Source organism: Notolepis coatsorum, assembly GCF_963971535.1.
Source record: "Notolepis coatsorum genome assembly, chromosome: 13".
NCBI classification, from domain to species: Eukaryota; Metazoa; Chordata; class Actinopteri; order Aulopiformes; family Paralepididae; genus Notolepis; species Notolepis coatsorum.
The window spans coordinates 28694705-28717204 of NC_140177.1; the positions used below are offsets into that span (position 1 = coordinate 28694705).

General features: G+C 42.0%; 1 protein-coding gene across 1 annotated transcript in view; it reads left to right on the plus strand.

Moving 5' to 3' along the window:
* piezo2b (piezo-type mechanosensitive ion channel component 2b) overlaps positions 1-22500 on the plus strand; it is a 233072-nt gene that overhangs the window by 100557 nt on the left and 110015 nt on the right. The window contains exons 11-14 of the mRNA XM_084327610.1: positions 5484-5536; positions 5570-5692; positions 6794-7024; positions 22056-22179. Of these exons, the coding sequence (XP_084183736.1) occupies positions 5484-5536; positions 5570-5692; positions 6794-7024; positions 22056-22179 (531 nt within the window). The remainder of the gene's footprint in view (positions 1-5483; positions 5537-5569; positions 5693-6793; positions 7025-22055; positions 22180-22500) is intronic.

Consider the following 22500-nt stretch of genomic DNA (forward strand, 5'->3'; position numbering starts at 1 on the left):
TAATAAGGCAGCTTTCATACTTTCTGTTAATAAGGCAGCTTTCAGATTCTCTGTCAGTAAGGCAGCTTTCATACTTTCTGTCAATAAGGCAGCTTTCATACTTTCTGTCAATAATGCAGCTTTCATACTTTCTGTTAATAATGCAGCTTTCATACTTTCTGTTAATAAGGCAGCGTTCATACTTTCTGTCAGTAAGGCAGCTTTCATACATTCTGTCAGTAAAGAAGCTTTCAGATTCTCTGTCAGTGAGGCAGCTTTCAGACTCTGTCAGTAAGGCAGCTTTCATACTCTCTGTCAGTAAGGCAGCTTTCAGACTCTCTGTCAGTAAAGCAGCTTTCAGACTCTGTCAGTAAGGCAGCTTTCATACTCTCTGTCAATAAGGCAGCTTTCATACTCTCTGTCAGTAAAGCAGCTTTCAGACTCTGTCAATAAGGCAGTTTTCAGACTCTGTCAGTAAGGCAGCTTTCAGATTCTCTGTCAATAAGGCAGCTTTCAGATTCTCTGTCAATAAGGCAGCTTTCATACTCTCTGTCAGTAAGGCAGCTTTCATACTCTCTGTCAAGAATGCAGCTTTCATACTCTCTGTCAGTATGGCAGCTTTCAGACTCTCTGTCAGTAAGGCAGCTTTCATACTCTCTGTCAGTAAAGCAGCTTTCAGACTCTGTCAATAAGGCAGTTTTCAGACTTTCTGTTAATAAGGCAGCTTTCATACTCTATGTCAGTAAGGCAGCTTTCAGACTCTCTGTCAGTAAAGCAGCTTTCATACTTTCTGTCAGTAAAGCAGCTTTCATACTTTCTGTCAGTAAGGCAGCTTTCAGACTCTCTGTCAGTAAAGCAGCTTTCATACTTTCTGTCAATAAGGCAGCTTTCATACTTTCTGTCAATAATGCAGCTTTCATACTTTCTGTTAATAAGGCAGCTTTCATACTTTCTGTTAATAAGGCAGCTTTCAGATTCTCTGTCAGTAAGGCAGCTTTCATACTTTCTGTCAATAAGGCAGCTTTCATACTTTCTGTCAATAATGCAGCTTTCATACTTTCTGTTAATAATGCAGCTTTCATACTTTCTGTTAATAAGGCAGCGTTCATACTTTCTGTCAGTAAGGCAGCTTTCATACATTCTGTCAGTAAAGAAGCTTTCAGATTCTCTGTCAGTGAGGCAGCTTTCAGACTCTGTCAGTAAGGCAGCTTTCATACTCTCTGTCAGTAAGGCAGCTTTCAGACTCTCTGTCAGTAAAGCAGCTTTCAGACTCTGTCAGTAAGGCAGCTTTCATACTCTCTGTCAATAAGGCAGCTTTCATACTCTCTGTCAGTAAAGCAGCTTTCAGACTCTGTCAATAAGGCAGTTTTCAGACTCTGTCAGTAAGGCAGCTTTCAGATTCTCTGTCAATAAGGCAGCTTTCAGATTCTCTGTCAATAAGGCAGCTTTCATACTCTCTGTCAGTAAGGCAGCTTTCATACTCTCTGTCAAGAATGCAGCTTTCATACTCTCTGTCAGTATGGCAGCTTTCAGACTCTCTGTCAGTAAGGCAGCTTTCATACTCTCTGTCAGTAAAGCAGCTTTCAGACTCTGTCAATAAGGCAGTTTTCAGACTCTGTCAGTAAGGCAGCTTTCAGATTCTCTGTCAATAAGGCAGCTTTCATACTCTCTGTCAGTAAGGCAGCTTTCATACTCTCTGTCAAGAATGCAGCTTTCATACTCTCTGTCAGTATGGCAGCTTTCATACTCTCTGTCAATAATGCAGCTTTCATACTCTCTGTCAGTAAGGCAGCTTTCAGACTCTGTCTGTAAGGCAGCTTTCAGACTCTCTGTCAGTAAGGCAGCTTTCATACTCTCTGTCAGTATGGCAGCTTTCATACTCTCTGTCAGTAAGGCAGCTTTCATACTCTCTGTCAGTATGGCAGCTTTCATACTCTCTGTCAGTAAGGCAGCTTTCATACTCTCTGTCAGTAAGGCAGCTTTCATACTTTCTGTCAGTGAGGCAGCTTTCATACTCTCTGTCAGTGAGGCAGCTTTCATACTCTCTGTCAGTAAGGCAGCTTTCAGACTAGAGCTGCCGCGGTATTGATGTTTTCCTTACCGCACAAATTTGCGAAATATTTCCTACCGCTGCGGTTATTACACACACACACACACAAAATTTGAATGCATCTTTTTTTTTTTTTTTGTAGTCTACTCTTTATAGCATATAGCCTGCCTCTAGTCTAAATGTCTATCTTTAGAGGATGACTTTGCAGCATGAATATTGTTTGGGATTCGGCAAGCACGCATTCGTTATTGAAAGTGAAACACGGATTCGAAGTCTCCCCTCTGGTCGTGCGCCGTTCACTCTGTGTCGCAGGTAGGGGTGGTAGCGCCCGGCGGTTACCCCCCCGACCCTTTCTTCTTCTTCTTATTATTATAACGTTACTACTTATGATTACAAAGGCATTCGTTTTGTGGCATTAACGTTATATAGTTACACGTTCAATAACATCAGCGTATTTACCGGACCATAGCAAGGCAAGCATTACTCAATTCATATCTCAGTTCCTTTCTTTGCTCAGAGCGTGCCGAGTTGTGCCCATTCTGCGGTCTGTTAATAAAGTTTTCAATCAGACAAGTGTATAGAACGAAGGGCTTTTATTATAACATTCGTTGCAGTAAAATCATTATGCCTCGTTTAGTACTCCTGAGGAGCGACGGTAATCCACTCCGGCGGGAGCTAACGTATTAGCCGTGTTGTGAGCTCTGATCAATGGCTGACATTCAGGAAGTAAAAACCTAATACGTGCTTGCCGATTGGTGGTAACACACTGCAGGACAGGGGTGACACCGGCGAGTTTATAGGGGGAGGGGACGTGGCCTAGGGATAGTGACTGGTTGAAAAGGGCGGTGAGGTGGGGGATGAGAGCAGGGAGGCAGGCTTTGGTGAGAGTAGTGGGTAGGGGGTCTCTCTCAGTAAAGCAGCTTTCATACTCTCTCTCAGTAAGGCAGCTTCCAGACTGTCTTATCTCTGACCTCTCTTACTCCCACCAGAAGTTGCTGTTGTCCTCTCAGACCTTGTTATTGAGAAAACTCTTCCCTCTAACACAGTATATCTAAAACAGTTATTAATGGATATGAAACATGATAGTCAGATATGATACTTCAAACTAATGTATAATATGAAGAACAGAATGGTGGTCATTTAACTTATTTTCCACTACATATCCCCTCCTCTGGAGCTTATTAAGCTCCACCATATGCTTACATATCCTGTAAGCAATGGAAATTATGGACCTCTTTTATTGACCCAGTTGTGGACCAACAAAGGCTACTTTAGCACCTTGCCAGGTGTATGTTGTATTGAAATGATACGTATGATATACCAGATGATCCTTCCCATCTGGCACCACATCCCCCTCCCTTGAGACTCCAGGAACCTGCCAACAGAGCCTCAATTTGTCACAAAACGCAACCTTTCCCCTAAGAGAGGGAAGAGTTGAACGTCAGATGGGATACAAAAATCACGGTTTATAGTTCATGCTGTAATTAAATGCTAATACACAGTGAAAACAGAAATCCATGTTTGTAACAAACCTATATGTGATCTCTTGCCAGGCCTTGACATCTGCAAATACTGTATGTCTCCCCTCTATAACGAAACAAACATCCCGTTTTTATAGTAGTGATATACTTGGCAGACTCACAGCACTTTCACATAAACACATTTAGTCATCCCATGAATCATTGTCAGGGGTGTAAAAAGTACCAAGAAATCATACTTAAGTGAAAGTATGGGTACCGTCTCAAAATCGTACTCAAGTAAAAGTCAAGAGTATCTGGCTAAAAACACACTTGAGTAAAAGTAAAAAAGTTTCTGCTTTTAAATGTACTTAAGTACTAAAAAGTAAAAGGAAAAACTTTTTTATTCCGGGGCAATGAAATGTTCCGTTTCGTCACACATCACTCGTACTATTGTTTGTGGCCATCTTGTGTAGCTTGTCACTCTGACTGTCTATTCTTCTGATAGCAGGTGTTTAATCCCCGCTTTCTAGTCTTGCACAAGGACCAATCAGCATGGGTATGGGCGGGTTTATTTTCCATTGATGGGAATTTGATTGGCTGTTTTTAAATAAAGCGCGGCCGCAGGATTAATAACGTTAGTTCGGCCAGAGAAACAAATATACTCATTTCAATTGTTGGACCTGCAGGATTTGTACTTTGTACTTTGTAGGTTTGCATTTTAAATGTAAGAAGAAAAAAGTATCTCATTATACCAACTCGTTTTCTGAGTGATATTTGGACATTAACACTTCAAATGATTGACCCTCCACTGGGTTACATAAACAGGGTTACATGTTTCCTTGCACCAAGGTCCCAGCAATCAGATCACCAGTCGTCTGTTAGTTTTGAGATATATAATCAAGAACATTTTGCCAAATGTCTTTAAATTTGCTGGGCTGCCCTGCGTTCTCTCCATGTGTAGCATATTGATGATTCTGTCAACCAGGTTTGGAAAAGTGGTACTCTTTCTTTGTTCCACACCATTAAAATGCATTTCTTTGCAATTACCATGCCGTACTGTATAGTCTGTATCTCAGAGTGATTGAGTGTTGTCATATTTTGTGACCAGCCAAAAATAGCCACTACTGGGTCTGGGGGAAAGTCATGGGTGTAAATATTTGAGTAACATTGGAACACCTCACTTCAGAACCTGTGGAGCTTCGGGGGCAAAACCAAAAGAGGTGACCCAGTGAGCCCTCCGCAGATTTACATCTGGTACAGAGTGGTGAGACTGAGGGGTAAATTGAGTGCAATCTTGTACAAGAATAGTGAAGTATATATTATGTATCACCTTAAATTGAATTAACTGATTGTGGATACTGCAGAGGCACTCATCCCAGGTGTCCATTGGGGAATGTCCACCTGAATATCTCTCTCCCCCCAAGACTCCCTCAAGCATTGTGTGTAGATGGAATATAGCGTTCTGTAAATGAGTCTACAAACTTTAACCTTTAATTAAATCTAATGCTATCGAATAAACATTATAAGTATATGGTCAACTAAATGCTCCATCACAGAAGCCCCATGTCCTGTCTTAAGTGGGTCAAGGGATTGGAGGTTGTAATTGACCTGTCTCAAAACCCTGCCCCTTTTCTTGATCCTCCAATCACAACTGTCGCTTACCTCGGACAAACCAAGTTTGTCCGAGGTAAGCGACAGTTGTGATTGGAGGATCAAGAAAAGGGGCAGGGTTTTGAGACAGGTCCATTACAAACAAAAACAAGTGGGTTGAAAAGCTACAATGTGCGGCTGCATCTCTACAACAACAGCGTCTCTACAACAGCGTCTCGGCAGGCAAACAACAGGTGCTAGCAATCAAACAACAGCTCTAACCGCTCGTCCGTGTTGATGGCAGGGAGCCCCGTTGGCAGAGAGATGCCTGCACGGTCGAGTACTACGGGTACTTGACGTAATGAGATGTTTATGTGCGTGCGTGTGTGTATGTATCCAAACAGAGAAGAAGGATGAATGTTTATATGAGGTGAGTCTGCCCCCGGGAGAGAGGCCGGCGGAGGGAGGGGAGGAGGAGGAGGAGGAGGAGCAGCAGGAAGGAGGAGGAGAGGAAGAGGAGGAGGAGGATGAGAAGAAGGGCCTCAGCGCCGTGGTCACCGCCTTCCGCTTCGTCATGAAGCAGAGCTACATCTGCGCTCTCATAGCCATGATGGTGAGGGGCCGTCACACCTGTCTGTCACGCCTATCTGTCACGCCCGTCTGTCATGCCTGTCTGTCTTACCTGTCTGTCACACCTGTCTGTCACACCTGTCTGTCAAACTTGTCTGTCTTACCTGTCTGTCACACCTGTCCGTCACGCCTGTCCGTCACGCCTGTCTGTCACGCCTGTCTGTCACACCTGTCTGTCACGCCTGTCCGTCACACCTGTCTGTCACGCCTGTCTGTCACACCTGTCCGTCACGCCTGTCTGTCACACCTGTCCGTCACGCCTGTCTGTCACACCTGTCTGTCACACCTGTCTGTCACGCCTGTCTGTCACACCTGTCCGTCACGCCTGTCCGTCACACCTGTCTGTCACGCCTGTCTGTCACACCTGTCCGTCACGCCTGTCTGTCACACCTGTCTGTCACACCTGTCTGTCACGCCTGTCTGTCTGTTGTCTGTCCTCATGGATCATCAGGAGGTTGGTCCTCGCCATGTTGCACCACCTGTTGTCTTCAGAGTGTGTCGTTGCATCTAATTTAATCAACCATAAATTATCTGTATGTTCCACTACTAGATTAGATTAGATTCAAATGCAATGTCATTACACAGCACAAGTACAGTACAATGAAAATAAGTTTGGCATCCAACCAGTAAACTGGGTATAAAATATATAAATGAGTACTAGTGAGTATGGTGCTAATCAGATGTATGTACAGAGTTGTAGTATTAATATGTACAGTCAGTGATACAGCTGTGGATGGATATACGGTAAGAATAAATTATTGTTTATGCGATCATACAGAGCTATATGGGTTACATGCAGGTGTATAAGTAGGTATATAGAAGGATTGTATGCAGGTATATTCAGACAGATGGATATATATATTATATGCGGTAAATATAAATGTATATGGTATATATAGCACTATTGTACATGCTATCATACAGGTTATATGGGTAGACTACAGTATCAAGTTTCAAGTTTGAGTATGAGGTAGGTGGTCATGATTATTATTATGATAATTAGATGAATGACTAGATATTCAATAGGACTTCATCGTTCATCCGTCGACACTAAAAACCAGGCGTTTGCATGCTGCCTCCGCAGGCCTGGAGCATCACGTACGTCAGCTGGCTGACCTTCGTGTTCCTGATCTGGTCCTGTGTGCTGTGGATGGTGCGGGACCGCCGGCGCTACGCCATGCTCACCTCCCCCTTCATGGTGGCGTACGGCAACCTGCTGCTGGGCCTGCAGTACATCTGGAGCTTTGAGACCCTGGATAAAGTCCCAGGACTCTTCAACAAATCTGACGTGCCCTTCAGCGAGCTGGGCTCCAAGGTACACCGGCCCGCTTGGCATCGTGTTCCGCTCGGGAACAGTGTTTACGTCGTACTTTACTTTACAAAAGTGAAAATCCACCCTAAAATAGAATTCACATTTACATCATTTCACATTTACATTTTTTGTCATTTAGCTGATGCTTTTATCCAAAGTGACTTACAAGGTTCTGTACAACAGGTCAGCAGGAAGGGTACAACTCTGGCAGCTAAGTAACATTGTTCGTCAGACAGTGTTGAACTTGAGTGCTACAGTCTTGATTGCATAGTAGTAAAGACATATTAGCGTAGTAATATAGGAAAGGAAGATTATTTAGTAGCATAATAAAGTGCATAATAGTAAAAGACAGTATGATGGTTAGTATTCTTTTTATAAAAAAAAATATATATATATATTTTTTTTATTATATATTTTTTTTTATTATTGCAAAACAAAAATTATTAAAAGTCAGTACTCAACACACAATGCATAATGAAACTTTCAGTAAAGGTGGTTAAAATATATGCAAGTACAGAAACAAGATAAAACAAAATTAGTCTATAATAACATTTTAACCGTATACAGTGTATATCCAGCGAAATTACAATTATATAAATGTTAGTATATAATATACCCCTAATACCTATTTTCTAAAACCCTACACACATATGCTCCAGCTCGAACCCCCCCCTCCCGGACCCCCTCTTGGATAGTACCTCCATTATCCCTCACTCCTAACCAGACACTACCATTATAAGCTAGCTTTTATTCTCTCCACCACTTCTAACCACATTGACATTTTGGATTCATTGAGACCCAGAATTCTTGCTGTAGATATTTCTTGATATATCACATCGAGATATGTAAGAAACCACACTTTTCGGCACATTTTTTCCGGTTGAAACCAACGTGATGCGATCAGTTTTTTAGCTACTGTGATACCCGATAAAACCAATCTCTTTAGTTGTGGATTCACTGCAAACTCAAAAACATCATTCAATAGTAATACCGAGGGGTGTACAGGTATATTCCAAGATACGAGTATTGATAATTGTTGGGACACATCTTTCCAGAATGCCTTAACTGGTGGGCAGTCCCAATACATGTGCATAAATGTTCCTTCGTCCCCATTTGTACATTGGGAGCATTTGGAGTCTTGTTTAAGCCCCATTTTGCACAGCCTTATAGGAGTCAAGTATGTCCTGTGAATATAGTTCAGATTGATTTGTTGATGATCCGGGTTCCTTGATGTAAGTCGGACATTTGCCCAGGCTCCTTGCCAATCAAAGTCATTTTCCAGGTCTGGTATATCCCTCCTCCAGACAGTGTCTAGTTGAAGGGTTTCATACGAGGACGTTAGTAATTGATAATAAAAACCTGATACAAAACCTCCCAATGTTTCTCTTTCATAGAAAAATTTGTGGTATCTGTGGTGTTCAATTGGTATGAGTAATGGAACACCGTGAGACCTCAGACAAAGTCGTAACTGTATGTAAAAAAGCCATGTGGACTCGGTGAGGTTAAACTTTGTGCATATTTCGACATAACTACAGAGGCCCTTGTTATTAAAAATATCCCCTAATGAGTGTATGCCTTGCTCTTCCCATATAGGGAATCTTATAGGGCGTTTTCGCATTAAGAGTGCATTGTTATTGAATATGGGAGTGTGATTATGCCATTCTTGAGGGTTAGGATATTTCTTTTGTGTTTCCCGCCATGTTCTGATTGCATGGGTAATTATTGGGCCAAATTCTCGCTCACAATGCTTGATTGAAAGTTTAGTGTGTGCTATGTCTTTTAGTCTCTGTGGGGCTACTATGTTTTCTTCTAAATCTCTCCAAGATACCAAAGCCTGGGGGTCAAACCATATCTTCAGTGGTCTTAATGTGAAGGCCTTAAAATATTGTAAAAAATCTGGAACTGCCATGCCACCGTCTGCTTTATTTCTCTGTGCGGTGGATCTTTTTATGCGAGGTGGTTTGTTATTCCAAATAAATTTGTATGTGGAGGTTTGTAATCTTTTCCAGTAGCCCTCTGGAGGAGGTAACGGAAGCATTGAGCTGAAGAAATTGATTCTTGGTAATACATCCATCTTAACTATTGATACCCTTGCCTGTACTGAGTTTTTAAGTTTTGCCCACCTGTCCAGGTCGTCTTTGATTTTGTTCTGTATTTTTGTGTAATTGTGCTTCACCGTTTGTCTTATGGTGGGAAATATTTCCACTCCCAAGCATCTAAAATGTTTGACCATGGGTATCGCACCTGGGAGGGTTGTGTCTTTTTTTGCACTGATGTTAAGAGGAAGAAAAGCCGACTTAGGCCAATTTATTTTAAATCCCGATAAATCACCAAAGTTCTCTATCAACTTGAGTATATGCGGCAATGTGTTGTTGGGGTTTTGCATGAATAATATTACGTCGTCCGCATATAAACAAATTTTATGTTGTGTGCCCTTGATTACTATTGGTTCTATGTGTTGGGATTGTCTTATAAATTGTGCTAAAGGTTCTAATGATAGATCGAATAGTCCGGGACTAAGAGGGCAACCCTGTCTGGCTGAGCGTGATACCGGAAAGATATCGGAGATGAATGTGCCTGTTGTAATCCTGGCCGATGGGTCCTTGTATAGTACTTTAATCATATCAATGAATCCTTTTCCTAACCCCATCCTTTCTAATACTGCCCATAGAAACGACCATTCCAACCTGTCAAATGCTTTCATAGCATCCAGGGATAGCATCGCCTTAGGTGTGGTGTCCTCTTTGTCTACGTCTAGTACGTGCAGTATTCGCCTTATGTTATCATTGATCAGGCGACCTTTTATGAAGCCTGTTTGGTCCGGGTGAACTAAAGACGTCATATGCATTTGCAATCTGATGGCTAATATCTTAGAGTACAGTTTGACATCGGTTCCGAGGAGGCTTAAAGGTCGGTAACTACCGCACTCAGTGGGGTCTTTGTCTTTTTTGTGAAGAACTGAAATGAGTGCGATATTTTGGTGTTTATGGAAGCTTCCCTCTTTGACTGAGTATAAGATCATATTTAGTAATAAGGGTCCAAATATGTCCCAGCAAGAAATGTACATTTCTGATGGGATACCGTCAATTCCGGGAGCCTTGCCGTTTTTCATTCCGGATATGGCCTTCTTGAGTTCTTCTAATGTGATCGGTGCTTCTAACTGTTTAGCGTCGTCCTCCGATAGTTTAGGGAGAGTAATTTGATTAAGATATGTGTCTAATTTGTCTTGATCAAAGGTCGTCTCTGAATTATACAAATCGGAATAGAATTCTTTGAATGTATCGTTTATTATTTCGGGTTCTGTTACTAGAGCTTGTTGTTTCCTAATGGCAGTTATATCTGCAAATTTTGCATTAACTCTTAGTCGCATGGCTAATAGGTGACTAGGTTTAGATCCTTGGAAGTACTGCTGTTGTCTTGTGCTGCGTATTTGCAGTTCCGATTTTTGTCTGTATATTGCTTTGATCTCTGTCTTTAGAATGTTAACTTGGTTTTCTAGTCTAGTAGAGTTGTTGTATTTTAAAGAATTAAAAAGAGTTGAGTAAAGCGTTTCCATTTCAGACAGTTTTGTGCATTGATTTTTGCGCAATATGGAGGAAAATCTATCCGTGAAATCCTTGATCATACTCTTTACCGACATCCATAATATTCTGGGATCTTGCACCGAGTTTGCATTATCCCGTAGGAATATTGTGAGAGCTTCTTTAATTTGTGTAATGAATTCCTTGTTGTTAAGCAGCATAGAATTAAAACGCCATCTTGGGGCCCGGGAAGATAGTGTACCAAATGTTGCTTTCAGGATTAAGTAGCAGTGATCTGATAACGCATTGGGTGTCATTTCCACTTCATATTTATCAAATATTCTCGGGGATGCAAAGACGTAATCAATTCTGGATAGTGTGTTGTGTCTCGCCGAACGACAGGAGTACTTGCGGGTCATGGGATTAAGTGAACGCCATAAATCAATTACCCCTGTTGATTTTGACCAATCTTTTAATGCTTTAGATGAATTTTTTTGTTCGCTGGAAAAGGTAAGGTAAGTTTTGTCCATCCTTGGGTTCCAAATGGCATTAAAATCCGCACCTATTATATATGAGTACTCGGGATGGTTTAACATTTCTCCGGTTAGTGAAGTAAAAAAACCCACTTCGTACAAATTTGGGGCATATACCGCTGCCAACGCAATTTTCCTGTTATTGTGTATAATCCTAGCTATAGTTATGCGCCCCTCAGCATCCGACCATACCCCTTTCAATTCGATATTTAATTTGCGTCTGACGACTATGGCTACCCCTCTAGTTCTCGTAACAAAAGATGAGTGACTAATATTATGGTATATGTTATCCGCTAACGTATTTATGTCTTCCTCTAAAATGTGCGTTTCGCTTAATAGAGCCACGTCCACATGTTCTTTTTTCATCAGTGTGAGCACGCTTTTGCGTTTGTGTTGTTTGTTTATCCCACCGGTGTTCCATACCATTATATTCAAACTAGCCATAATCTATGCATGTTTTTGTGTAGTTTTTGGTAATGCTTCTGGAGTGCGAAGCTACAATAGATGTACATCCAATTAGTGAGGTCCCGTTGAGAGCTGAGCTTAAAAACATATATATATACAAATAAAAATCCCCTATTTTCCCCTCACCCAGAAAGTCGTACAGGCCTGTGTTCCAAAAACACATCCTCCGCGATTGACTTTCTCCCATAGTCCGCCGGATTGCCCAAAATGAGCATTGTAATCTTAATCTTCCTATGCTAATTGCCATAGGATCTAACATTTCCATTCTATTGCAATAGAATGTCGCTTTTGGTCTTGCACCTTCCCTTACTGTAATGAAGTATTGTGATAAATGACAAAAAAATAAAAAATTAAAAAAGAGAACAAACTTTCATCGACATATTCATTTGAACCCTCTACTAACGTGTGGGAAAAAAGGAAAAAAGGAAAAGATTGTAGAGCAATATTGACACCTTAATGTGAAGAACAGTGGAAAAGAACAATGTAAGGTAAAATATATATAAAAAATAGAGTAATGAGAAGAAAAAATTAAATAAAATAAAAATTAAAGGAAAGATATAGATAAGGAATGAGAGATAGAATAATTATCAACGTGGAGAAGCCACTAGAACCGAATTAACAGATTAGATAAGATAGATAAGCAGAGCCTTTTAGAGCTTCAATGTGCCAGTCACCATCAATGGAGTGATTACTTAAATTGTTAGAATAACCTTGTAGTGTTCATACGTTTAGGTGTGGTTAATTTTTAAAGTATTATTAAGGACAGATTGAACTTCATTCAATTGATTATCTCTATGTGTATACACACCGGATGTTTATTGTTAGAGTTGTAGGCCTTCGTTGTCATGGTGCCTTATATTCTAGAAGGTTGTAGAGTATACTAGTGCAATAGACTATTTTTATGTTCCAGAATGATCTAAGAGACCCAGGGCATTTGAGCGATAAACCCAGAATATTCCAGATAGATATTTTTGCAATGATATGTATTTGTCTCCCCAGAGACCAGAGTCTGAAATTATAATGTATTACGAATCATATTATACACAGTACACATTGTTATAGACGGCTTGCATATCGTCTTCTACCTTGATGAACACAATAAAGTCATTCTAACACTGGTATACATTGAGAAAGAGGCTTATCTGTTTCCGGTATTGTCGTCCTGCCTTGGGTTATTAGCTCCATTTCGCTTCAGAAAATCCTCAGCTTCTTTAGGTGTGTATATACCAGACCTGAGGCCGTCACTGCCCACGAATGATAACAGCGCCGGGTATGATAACCTTGGCTTGTGACCAGATTTGAACAGCTTTTGCATCACCTCCTTGTATGGTAGACGTCGAATGATGGCTTCTTTGCTCAAATCTTCGTAGATAAATATTGGTTTATCACCATAATTCAGATTCCCACGTTGGATGCGAGCAAATTTGATGATGTCATCTCTTGTTGTAGTCTTCCGCAGAGTGACAATGATGACTCTTGGCCCGATGCTTCTATTCCCCCGAGAACCGATTCTGTAAACATGGTCCACTTCTGGCACTTTGTTTGGATCGTTGTTATCCAAAATCGTTGATAGCACTGTTGGAAAGTTGGCATCTTCGCAGTTTACTGTTTCATCAAGCCCCACAATGCGGATGTTATTCCGCCTGTGGTAGCGTTGGGATTCTAGTAGCCTCTCCGTCGCTTCGTTTTTAAGCACTTGTATTTCTCTCCGGTATTCTTCTTTCACACTTTCTATATCTTTTTCCATCTCTGTCATGCCACCTTCGTTCGCCTTGACTGCCCGTGTAATTTCTGTCACCGTATTCTCCACTGACGTGATTCGCTTTGACTGTGCATGGATCGCTTTCTTGACTTCTTCTAATTTCTCAGCGATGCGATCGAATTTAGCATCGATGCGATCGAATTTAGCATCGACGTTTGCCTCGAGCGCCTTGATGTGTGTAATCTGTTCTTTCATCAGGTTAGACTGTTCTACCATCTGTTCTTTCATCAGGTTAGACTGTTCTACCATCAGGTTAGTCAGTGTGTTGAAATCGGGTTGAGTGGTAGTACTGCTTGCTTCAATTGGCAGCATAGATGCAGTGACGGTGACGGTGGAATCTTTTGCTATTGGTATTCTTTTATCCAGATATTTGGCTGCTCTCTCTTTCACGGAGCTTGATTCTGTCCCTTCTGTTATGTTGGTATCTATTAACTCTCTTTCGGGGACCGTAATCGATGGTCCCGGTAAATTTTCCTCTTCATTCTCCTCTTCGGAGCTTGTCGCCGTCGGCTCAGAACCAGCGTCGGTTAGGACGCGTCTTCTTAGTTTTATTACGTCCTGCGCCGCTGAAGTTACCGTAGTTTGTTTCCCTACCGTCCTTCTACCTTTAACCATTTTGTCTTTTGATATGGTTAGTAGAGGGTCTTATCAATACATACGATGTGGTCTATTCTCTTTCTTTACTGTCCAAATAATGTTTTTAAACGAAATTAGCGTTGGTGGGAGCGGAGCAATTGCAAAATGCGTGCACTACATACTGTGCTAAAACCGGAATATATATATATATATATATATATATATATATATATATATATATATATATATATATATATATATATATATATATATATATATATATTGTATATATTTTACATTTTAAGTCTCTCCTTAACAGTTGCCAGTCAGCAGGGGGCACTGTGGGCTGTCAGTGCCAGCGTTCTATTCAATGGGGAGAATGCAGTGTTTGCAGTGCTAAAAACTATATTAAATATTATAGCTATGGATCTAATAACGTTTTCGATTGTCAGTGAGTTTCTTCCAGTCAACATGCAAAAAACAGAGAATTTTTTCATCCGTACATTTCCATTTTATACCGTGGTGAATATGAGTATAGTTTGAGTGATTCTGAGTAATCCCAGGAAAAGACGTAAAAACTGCGTTTTATTGGAATTCACTAAACACGTTGCCATTCCTCGCTTGGATCAACAATCAATCTGAAATCAACGCTAGATTATCGGTATTATCTTTCATCATGCACGCATGAAAGGGGGCTTGGAGCGGGGCGCCCATCCGTTGGTCCGATGTGACCAACGGGACACAACACACACACATACTACACAGACAGAGCGATCGCGGGGGAAAAAATACCGGATCAACGCAAGATTGGTAATATAGAGTCCTTACCTGGTCTCTGATGTACTGCAAAAAGAATAATCCAATTAATCGCCATTCCAGATATCCACAGCGACCCTGTCTCCGATGTTATCCGGCATTGCACATGAACGGGCGGGCAGGGTCAGTTGTCCACCATCCCTACAAGCGCTTGTTTTGCCGGAGTGTTTAGAACCCGCCCCCACGCCGCAGCTCGGTAGAGAAAAGAAACCACATCGTTTCAAATGGAGTGCAATAGCGGCCGCAAGGCGTTAGGCGGCGGTATTGACCGTCTGCGATCTCAGACACATTCAGTACAGCATGCACAAGGTGCCTCGATGGATTATGAATGGCAATAGCGAATAAAAGAAATAACGACCATAACAACGAGTTTACTCATGTTATTCGATTGGCGGGCTATAACGAGTTAACTCGTCATTGGCAGGGAATGTGTTAAGCTGAACACCAAGAGAGACAAGACTCTAGTGATGATGACAAGTCCTGGAGCTGCTCCACGGACCAATGGAACGCCTCCTAGGACATTATAACAGTAACCATGGTGATTATACTGGGATGTGTACTTTATATCATTCAGAGCTGTGATCCCTACACTTAACTAAAACTCAATTGGATGTAACAGCTCAAACAAACATTTCATGAGCCCACAAAATCTGTCACTAATAAATTGTCAGTAAACTCCAACAAGTGTAACTTGATGACATCACTTTCAAGTCTTGATGCTCTGATTCCCGGTTCAGGGAGACAGTTGTCAGAGACAGTTGTTTATAGACCTTTACAGAAGTATTCCGTTGCCAGGGCAATAGCTTCGGCCCCTGTTTATGTCCTGTCAGCAACTGTATTAACAAACGTTACAACAGGAAACACAAAGTGGCCTATTTAGAATGTTTATGTTGTCAAGTTAGAAAAGGTCTATAGACATTGACATAACTGTCCAAGATCGCCGGAACAACATAATGTACATCCTGTTTTAGATTGACAGACTTTAGACATTTAATTGACCATTTAAAGCAGGAGTTTGCCTTGTACTGTAGATGAAAAAAATTAAATGTCTTACTTTCTTACCCCATTCTAGGAAAACTCTGACATTGATATGAAACTCCAAGGACCTTATCCTGTTTAGAAAACATACTGGTACTTCCCCTGGTCAACGCTGGTCTGGCAACATACATATTGACACTCAAAAAATAATACTTAGTGGTTGTAGTGTTGCTATATAGAGTAGGGGATTCATAACTATTTCCTGTCCCTTTAAACCTACAATGAGCTACTATGAGAGAATATAACAAATTAGAATGTGCTGTATAAAGTTCTTACAACTGATTTATAACAAGTCATATCCCTTTATGAAGATAGATAATATTATATTCTAATAATTATAATAATTAATTCCTGAGGGGAGCTGGACCTATCTCAAACCCCTTGATTCTTGATTCTCCAATCAAGCAACATTTGTGATAGAAAGAATAAAGACCAAACACTATACAAAATATACAATATACAAAACTAAAGTACAAAATGCAACAAAACCAAAAATGAGGTAGAGATGTAGTGCAAATCTTTTTGTAATAAATAGATCAAATGTGGCGTAGTGTTTAAAGTGTCTTAAAACACTACTAGGTGAATGTTTAAAGTGAGTGTGTGCATGTGGATGTTGTTGTGTGCAACGAGTGTAGATGGACAGGTTAGTGTTGCATAGAGTCATTGAGCATCCTGATGGCCTGGGGATAGAAGCTCCTTTTGAGTCTCTCTGTGCTGGCGACGGGACTCCGGTAGCGCTTGCCTGACCGCAGCAGTGCAAAGAGGCACTTCTTCCTCTGAGCTGTCATCTCGCTGAACTCCGCACCCCCCCTCCCCCTCCACCCCCCCCTCCACCCTCCACCCCCCAAGGTCTCACCGTTCTAGCCTTAATGCAGAATGAGGAGGAGACGAGGAAATAGAACAAAGGGGCTGGTTTTAAATGAACAGAGAAATAAAAATAGGTTACCAGAATCAGTACGCCAGATCTCCAACCTTGGCAAGCACCGTCTGAACCCTCCTGAGTGACAAGTTATTTAAAAATGTTATAGTTTGGTTGGTCTGGTGACAAAACAAATACTGTGTTACGTCTGGTACTCGAGTGCCAGCACTTAAACCAGTAACATAACATACTGGTTTTCTAATCAAACAAAAGTTCATGGGTTGTTCACGGTGAGTAGTTGCTTGTCTCGCGGGCAATGGAGTTCTACAGTACTTCCCTTCCGCATGAACACACGCACACTCGATTATCAAGCGATGCTAGCTTGCCTAGCTTACCACAAATGAATGGAAGCGGATACGGACCAGCTACCCTAGCCGTTGGCCAAAAACACCTCTCCTGGAGTTTTAAGCTAGGCTAGTGGTCTGTATCCGCTTCCATTCATTTGTGCTAAGCTAGGCTAGCTTGCAGCCGGATAGCTTTCTACTGAACGCACAGAGAGGAAATTGTATCTATCTTCTTGTCTAACTCTGGAAAAGACGGTAAGAATATTTCACATAATGTTGACGAGTTCCTTTAACCCATTTTTATTTCTTTCAATGAAAAGCAGTTCAAACAAAACGTAGGAAAAGGAAAGTGGAGAAAGCCCTCATATTCCTCTCACTCCTAACAATATACACACATTAAATGTATGTCAATAGCAGACCATTTAAACATCAGGGTATGTTCATATCACAGCTGGGGAGAGAACACAAGTGCACTGTGTAGAGAACAGCTGGTTGAGGGCTGGTGAGGAGGGGGAGCGGGAGGCATTATAGTGGCGGATGGTAGAGGAGGACACAAGAGGGCACTTGAATAGCTCCTAGGCACACCTCGGGAGGGAGGAGCCTGGTGGATAAAGATGCCTCTTAGCTGTGTCAGCTCCTCCTGCCCCATTATGGTCATCTAGCCTGCTCAGTGCGGTTATTGACTTAGGGTTAATTAAGTCATTATGCATGTTAGAAATCACAGTGAAATGCATTGTGATCAATTATGAGTATCTGTTAAGTAAAGTGATGCCACTTCTTGGACCAAGTCAATTCTTGATGCTCTGATGTCCAGCTTAGGGAGACAGTTGTCTGTTTATAGATATTGACTTACGTAACTGTCCAGCATCGCTGGAATAACACAATGTGCATCCTGTTTTAGGGTGGATTTTCCCCTTTAAAGCTACAATCCATCATTTCTTTTTGACCATTAAACTTTGTATATACAGGAACCTTCTTTCCCCCATTCTAACTGAAAATACATGGTCTGTTTCATTGTTTACAGAAAATGATAATGATATAAAACTCCAAGGCCTGTATCCTGTTTAATATACTGGTACTTCCCCTGTGTAATTACAACGCTGGTGTTGCAACGTGTACAATTGACACTCAAAAAACAATACTTAGTGGTTGCAGTGTTGCTAAATAGGACGGGATTCATAACTCTTTCCTTTCCCTTTATATACCTACAATGAGCTACAATGAGAGAATAACTCATTATAATGCGCTGTATTAGATATTAAAAGCTCTTACAACAGATTTATAACAAGTCATATCTCTTTATGAAGATAGATAGATAGATAGATAGATAGATAGATAGATAGATAGATAGATAGATAGATAGATAGATAGATAGATAGATAGATAGATAGATAGATAGATAGATAGATAGATAGATAGATAGATAGATAGATAGATAGATAGATAAATGGGCGATAGAGCTGGCCATTTAAACATCAGGGTATGTTCATATCACCGCTGTGTAGAGAACACAGAGATAAACATCAGGGTATGTTCATATCACAGCTGTGTAGAGAAATCCCCCCCCCCATCCGAGGCTCTGACACCATCAACCTCTTCAAAACCCACCTAAAACACACCTGTTCACCTAAAACACACCTGTTCACACTTGCCTTCGCGCAACGCGGCCCTGCTACCAAGTAGCCCACCCCCTTCCCCCCTGACTCTTTTAAGCTACTGATCCCGTTGTTTTAGTTTTTTGTTTATTTTTTCTGTTACTGTTTCGTCCAATTGGACAGCACCTTGCCTCTTATTATTATAATTTTTCTTTCATTTGTTTTATTTTTCCTGTATTTTTACCCCCTCTTTTATATAGCTTCTCTCTCTTTTTTTTATCCACTTTTTCTCCTATTTTCTGTATTTTCCTCCCATCCCAATTTTAGTCGTTATGCCAATTCCACCCTCCCCTTCCTGGTCGTTGCGCGTATGTGCCCCCCCACTGGTCGGTCTAGGGAGCCCTGAAGTCTATCACATGCTTCCTCCGATACATAGGAGACAGCCAGCAGCCTCTTTTCACCTGGCAGCGAGGACTCTCATTGGTGAAGTGTAACGCATGGGAGGTCACACTACCTTCACCATTTCCCTCCCTCGCTGTGCAGGGGCCCTGACCGACCTGTAGGAGTCGCTGTTTACAACGACCAGATTACCACCCACTGGCTGACACTGCCAATTGTGCCAGTATGACGACCGGCCAAGCCGGAGGCACCGCTGACAGCCGGATTCGATACCAGTGTCTCTGCGGTGGTAGACAGACGCTTAGTCCGCTGTGCTACCCAGCCGCCCCTATAGCTTCTCTCTCTTGTAAAGTGTCCTTGAGTCTGAGAAAGGCGCTTCTCTCTATAAATATTAAATACAATTTATTGTTATTATTATCATTATATGTTATATGTTCATATCACAGCTGTGTAGAGAACACAGAGTGCAGATAAAGCACCAGATCTCAGCCCCCCAGCTGGTTGAGGCTGGTGATGAGGGAGAGAGGGAGAGAGGGAGAGAGGTAGAGAGGGAGAGAGGGAGAGAGGGAGGCATTATAGTGCAAACGGCACAGGAGAGCTCTTGAATGGCTCTGTGGCGCACGGCGGAGAGGCGGTTCTGTGGCTCAAGACACTTCTCAGCTATGTCAGCTCCTTTAGAAACTTCAATGAAGAATGAAGTTTAGGTGGAAAAATAGGAAGTTAATTGGCCTGCGGGGAGACGTGAGGGGGTGGGGGTAGGGGATTACGCCATTTTTGGTAGTTAATTGACATTTTTTGGTGGTAAAACCATACCAAACACATTTTAATTTATTATTGTACAACATTTTTAAAGTGTTAAAAACACACATATATATATTTCATTTTCATTAATTTCTCAATTTGAAACATTTGACAGAAACAACAGAAAGACATACAAAACAAAACACACAATAAAATCCCCAAACAAGAACAAACACTGCACTATGTAAAATAATTATAATAATAATGTAAAATTACAAATAGCAAGCAAGAAAGTTATATAAAAGTACGATATAGAACGCAAGTATCGTTTGCAGATGAAGCAATCAGACGTCACATTACAAGGCTAATCTCTCTCTCTCTCTCTCTCTCTCTCTCTCTCTCTCTCTCTCTCTCTCTCTCTCTCTCTCTCTAAGTGAGTCAGGGGGTGTCTCTATGAAAGATTGCAGAGGATTCTCTGAAACTTGTCCGATTCATCATTAAGATTGTGAGTCAGTTTCTCCAGAGAGAGAGGAGCAGACATCTGTGATCTCCACATGTTGTCTGTAAGGGCCTGTGGACCATCGCAGTAGGATACATTGGAGATTTGGTGTCCGTTTGAAATATATTGTCCTCCTGACAGCGATTTAACAAGTAAAAGGAAGAATTAATTGTACCGTTTTGCCAGTAAGTGGATGGGATCTTTAATAAAAACGCCATCCTTATAATATGATCATTGAATTTAACCCCTTTAGTTCTTATCTTTTTCCAGATGTTTCCTCATAATTCTAGAACTCCATGGATTCCAGTGACCAGTAGCAATCGTTACATCACAGCAGGAATTCTCTTTTCCTTCAATTCTAATCACACTGGTGCGAGCGTTAAAGGGTGAAAGTAATCCCCACCTCCAACCATAAAATCATGTAAATCTCTCTTCCTATTGGTCGTCCATGATGGAGGGTGGGCTAACATCACTGTCACTCTGTTTTAACGTTATCTTTAGTTAATGTTCAAATCCAGGCATCCAGGTATGTATAGTATACCATTATAAGATCAGACCTGGTACAAATAGTATTTACAAATAATCCCTTAGCGTTAATAATCAGAAAAAGCGTCTCAACTCCCGGAGAGTCAGCATTGCCTTGGCTTGGGCTGATCGCTATACTAACTCGTTTGGCTGAGTTAGGGGGAGGGAAGCCGTGGGTGGGTCCTGGGCGTTGTGGACAGCGACGCCTACAGTTCGGTCGGGGCGCCTGCACAGCGAGGGTAGGATCTGGAGAAAGGTAGTGCGACCTTCCACACGTTACACTCTCCCAGTGAGAATCTGCGCTGCCAGGCTGGCTGCCGGCTGGCTGCACATGTGTCGGAGGAAAGCATGTGACAGTCTCCGGCCTCCCGGACCAACAGTAGGGCGGGGGTGCGCAACAACCAGGAAGGGAGGGGGGTTGGGAATTGGCATAACGACTAACAGTGGGATGGGAGAAAAATCGGGAAAAAGGAGGGGGAAAAAATCAGAAAAAGCAAATCCAAGGCACTCTCCAACTAAAGTTAAAAAGCTTTAATTATTAGTGTGCTGAATGCGTTACAAGGTGCTCGGATGAACCGTTTCACTTGGCTTGGTCTAAATTCTCCACCCGGACCATATACTGTTACGAATGGGTAGTGAGGGAAGGCGATGAGAACTCAGTTTGCGGACAGGAATGGAGGAGGCAGAGACGGCAGGATAACGTGTATACAGACTTTACTCGATGACGACGGCACGTTACAAAAGGAAACATAAACGGCTCAGCCGAGCTGGCGCTAATGACAAAGAACTGAACTGTAAACACGGAAAATAAAACTCAACGAAACAAAATACTAAATCTACTTACAAACTCACAATACAAAACAGCAAGGCAAGGGAAACGACAGGAGACACGACGGGCAGGGGAACACCGAGGACTTGGAGGAAATGACGCCACAAACATCTCAACAAACCACAGGCAATAAATACAGACCCTAATTAACGCTAATTAGTAATGGACGACAGCTGGGGGAAGAAAGGCATAAGAACTAATACAACAATCAACACAACAGGAACTAGGACTAGGCTATACAACACACAGAATCAGAGATACAAACACAGAGAACAACCTAAACAGATAACAATTGTAACATCAACAATAAATGCAATGACAGCATACTGTTAAGGATGTTAAAATGTCAAGCTGTAGACTCAGAGGGTGTTTGTTCCGTGGCCCCGCTGTAGACTCAGAGTGTGTTTGTTTCGTGGCCCCGCTGTAGACTCAGAGTGTGTTTGTTCCGTGGCCCCGCCGTAGACTCAGAGTGTGTTTGTTTCGTGGCCCCGCTGTAGACTCAGAGTGTGTTTGTTTCGTGGCCCTGCTGTAGATCCTGTGTCTGTTGAGCTTCTGGCTGCTGCTGAGACAGACGCTGACGGAGAGACAGGACAAGCTGGCGGAGGAGGAGACGGCCCTCTCGGACGTCCACGTCGAGGACGAGCAGCGGAAGAAGGGTCAGGAACAGGCTGTCTTACGCCATCTCACACTTCTCACACACACACACACGCACGCACGCACGCACACACACACACACACACACACACACACACACACACACATAATGGAGACGCAAGCCAAATCTCACTGTCTATAAAATCAACAAGCAGGGCTCTAAGTACCATTAGCATTGTAATCCATTAATCGCCCCCCCCCCCCCCCCCCCCCCCTTCCCCAAAACCCCCGGGAGACGTCCTGCCTCTTGCCAGGCCGCCAATATAAATAAGAATTTGTCCTTAATGACTCGCCTGGTTAAATAAAGGTTAAATGATAATAAT